The sequence below is a fragment of the Hylobates moloch genome, unplaced genomic scaffold, assembly GCF_009828535.3.
Source record: "Hylobates moloch isolate HMO894 unplaced genomic scaffold, HMol_V3 SCAFFOLD_5, whole genome shotgun sequence".
Lineage (NCBI taxonomy): Eukaryota > Metazoa > Chordata > Mammalia > Primates > Hylobatidae > Hylobates > Hylobates moloch.
In genome coordinates, this window is record NW_026652280.1 from 74,995,473 (window position 1) to 74,999,781 (window position 4,309).

Sequence of the window (4,309 nt, forward strand, 5' to 3'; positions counted from 1 at the left end):
ATGGCAGGTTACCTCAGGGTTGCACTACGGTTCTATTAAAATATTGATTTTGTAAATTCCTGTTTACATTATTATACAAATACAAATTTTAAGTCATATTTTATATGTATGCATTATTCACATGTAATTAAAAATTATTTATTAAAATTGATCTTAATGCATCTCATAAAAAAGAACTGTGCAATCACCTCATGTTTATGTAGTTGAATGAGGTATATGTGAAAGTTTTGTCCAATCTTAGTTATCCTTTAGTTTGGAAGGAGAAGTAATTTTTCCAAGCTTATGCTGCTAAACATGACATTTAAATATAGGGTTTTAGAGTCCAAATATAATTCCCAGTATTCTACAGTTGCCTTATTTCAGATATCTTAGGAAAATAAAGTCTGGAATTGTAATGTAGCTGACCTTTCTCCTCTATGCGGTGGTACACATATATTTTGTAATGGACTCCTTTGGTAGATTATTAGTACATTTTTCAAAATTCACTGGCATATTTTTTTTTGAATCGTGCTTCTTCTTATCTGGCTAATTCCTGATTGTTCCTGACTCTTGTTGGTAAACGTTTGTATATATCCCGTTGATTCTTCTAACACAGAAAGAAAGAGACAGAAAGAGAGAGAGAGGAGAAAATATAGGAGGAAGAGAGGATAGGAATTTGTATAAGAGAACTGTATTTTTTTATGACTCAAAAATACATTAATTCGTATTTAAAATATTTATTGATAACTTTATAAGCTATTTTATTCACATAACACAAACGAAATTACTTAATATATTTGTGTATGTGTGTGTTGTCATGAGTAATATGTAAGTAGTCTGGATTTACACAGAAAGTGGAATTTAACTGAATTATATCTTTTACTGTAGAATTTTCTAAGAACCACATGAGAATTTTTGTTTTGTTCTGTAGTCCTTCATTTATGAGGGTATTTATTTTGTATATTAGAAAAAATCTTCCACATGGATCTGTTAGGAAATTTCTATAATAATATATATAAACAGTTGGCCTTTTTTTTTTTCTTTCTAAAAGTGGTTTTAGCCTTATTTGTTCATTCTCTTCTTAATGTGTGGTCATCTTAATATGACAAAATTTTGGTATGTTTCACTTCATGAATATAAATCATTTGTAAGTCACTGAATTCAGACTGGACCTACATATGACAGAGTTGTGACTCCTTTTAAAACTTTCATAATCTATGACATGCTAAAAGAAAAACAAAGTCACCTTGCTTAAATTTCCCCTCTAATTTTACCTGCAAATTTAGTGTGTTTAGTACTAAACTGTTTCAATAACAGGTTTTCAGTCTAGATACAGAAGTCCCCTTAACCTTGTTACCTTGTTTTCTTTTAATTATTTATTTATTTTTGGTCATGTACTTGTCTTTCTTCATACTCGTCAATGTGAAACAGAATGACACCATTAGGAAAGAAGTCCAGATATCAAACACTACTTTCTTGCAAATATAGTAATATTTTTAGCCAGATATTCTATAATTTTTATTAGTTATTGTTAGTGATTTTTATTTCATAGTAATTTTAGAAACTCTAAAAGCAACTACAATATATTGAAAGAATGGCCATGATTTATTTTTAACAGAAATGCAAAATAAAATAAAATAAAATACCTCCAAGGACTTTGCAAATATAACAAATACATGAATTATTAGTAAGACACATCTCACATTGTTATTAAGTTGAAATTTCAAAACAGTTATGATAAATAAGGTACAGAGGCCAAAATTGACATCTAGGTGATATATATTTCAGGAAGAAAAAATCCTGAAAATAAAACACATTGTACTGTTTGTAAAGAAGGTACATCCATCTCCAGAATACTGTCTGCTCTTCTATTTAATGGAACAAGATAATTGCCAGAAGAGAGGACATGAAATGGTTTTATTTGAAAAGGCTGCTGCATGTGACAAGTTGAAATATATGTCTGACTTATCCCCATTTTCTGGTCATCTGTAAGCCTTTTAAATTAAATAATTTTGATATTTTAAAAAATTTAAATTCAACTGTGCTGTGAGTGTGGTTTCTCTTATTTTAAAAATTGTGAACATTTACAAAAGACATTTCATGTACTTCATCACAAATCTAAAACTGTACTCAAGTGTGTGCCTTCCACTATAATATATTTAGTTTTAAATATTTCTACATTTAGTAATCTTTGTGAGCTTTAGGACATAATATGAGAGCAAGCAGTAAAAAATTTCAACTGAATATTAAGTGGAAAATAAAATCACTTTAATTAGCAGGGTTCTTTAAAAACATGATAAATTTAGCCAAGAAATTAATTACATATATTTTTTCCTTTTACTTATACAGTGAAATGCATCTATTTGGCTCCAATTACTTCACCATTGTCTATTCCATTACTATCAGGGAAGTTATTATGCCCTAAGAAAAAAACAAGGATACAACTGAATGGACTCCATTTTCACAGGCTATAACCTTTATAACCTGTAAGTAAAAACTGAAATGGACAAGTTGTCATCAGGTTTGGATATATACAGGATTCCATTGAAGAACAAGACTGAAGTCACCACGTTTATATTGACAGGCTTCAGAGATGATTTTGAGCTGCAAGTCTTCCTATTTTTACTATTTCTTGCGATCTATCTCTTTACCTTGATAGGCAATTTAGGTCTGGTTGTACTGGTCATTGAGGATTCCTGGCTCCACAACCCCATGTACTATTTTCTTAGTGTTTTATCATTCTTAGATGCGTGCTATTCTACAGTTGTCACTCCAAAAATGTTGGTCAATTTCCTGGCAAAAAATAAATCCATTTCATTTATCGGATGTGCAACACAGATGCTTCTTTTTGTTACTTTTGGAACCACAGAATGCTTTCTCTTGGCTGCAATGGTTTATGATCACTATGTAGCCATCTACAGCCCTCTCCTGTATTCAGTGAGCATGTCACCCAGAGTCTACATGTCACTCATCACTGCTTCCTATGTTGCTGGCATTTTACATGCTACTATACATACAGTGGCTACATTTAGCCTGTCCTTCTGTGGATCCAATGAAATTAGGCATGTCTTTTGTGATATCCCTCCTCTCCTTGCTATTTCTTGTTCTGACACTCACACAAACCAGCTTCTACTCTTCTACTTTGTGGGGTCTATTGAGATAGTCACTATCCTGATTGTCCTGATCTCCTATGGCTTCATTCTGTTGGCCATTCTGAAGATGTATTCTACCAAGGGAAGGCAAAAGGCGTTCTCTACATGTGGCTCTCACCTAACTGGAGTGACAATTTATCATGGAACAATTCTCGTCAGTTATATGAGACCAAGTTCCAGCTATGCTTCAGACCATGACATCATAGTGTCAATATTTTACACAATTGTGATTCCCATGCTGAATCCCATCATCTATAGTTTGAGGAACAAAGAAGTAAAAAAAGCAGTAAAGAAAATGTTGAAATTGGCTTACAAATGAAGAGTATTTTTAAAATTGAGTAAACCTGAAAAAAATGTTGAGTGTCAGAGTTCACATCTCTATATTTTAGTTAAAGTATTTGCATATCAAAGAATAGTTTCAAAAAAGCATTAAGCAGCCTGCCAATGAAGCATTTTTCAAATTTAAACAAATTGCATCACATATATGCCAGTTAATTTGTTCAGAGATCTATATTAAATATTATTTGATATAAATATATTGTTGCTGTTACCAACCACATACTACTAACAACAGCTTTCACAACAAGTAAAAATCAGTCACACACTTATAACTAGTAAGTGAATCCTACAGAATCCTGGGAATTGATAAATGCTTACATGGCTTATAAAAAGATTTTGCATTCATTGTGGAGTTACTTCCTCAATCTATAAGCCCTAAGAAGAAAATCCAAATTTTACTTTATTTTCCCTAAATGTGCCTTCATAAACTGAGATCTAGTCAAGCTTCTAAACATGCCTTTTGCTGTGTTTATATCTACATCATAAATTTTTTCCACGATTAAATGCTTTCAACCACAGAAGCTGATTGTAGTCATTGTGAAACTATATTGGTTGTAAATGCTAATATTTATTGAGAGTGTTCTGAAGGCTCAGGAAACACTATACTCCAGGAATGAAACTACAACATATGTATAAATGACTGCTCTAAGGTCTGACAAACTAGCATATCCTTGCTCACTTTGTAGTCCTGCCATTGTCTTCTATCTACTTTACCTATAAGGAATGACTGCAATGTCATCCTTCCACAAAATTTACACCTAGTGAGCAAGCCCACAGAATGGAAATTATTTTGCTTTACCTCTACTCACATCTGACTTTATGTATTCTGCTTCAGTAAG

General features: G+C 31.9%; 1 protein-coding gene across 1 annotated transcript; it reads left to right on the forward strand.

The window, feature by feature from the left end:
• The first annotated feature begins 2,427 nt into the window (after positions 1-2,427).
• On the forward strand, positions 2,428-3,450 carry LOC116468156 (olfactory receptor 5T3). The gene has a single exon (XM_032151765.1). It carries the CDS (start codon positions 2,482-2,484, stop codon positions 3,448-3,450), a length of 969 nt encoding a protein of 322 aa, XP_032007656.2. The 5' UTR covers positions 2,428-2,481.
• The last annotated feature ends 859 nt before the right edge of the window (positions 3,451-4,309 follow it).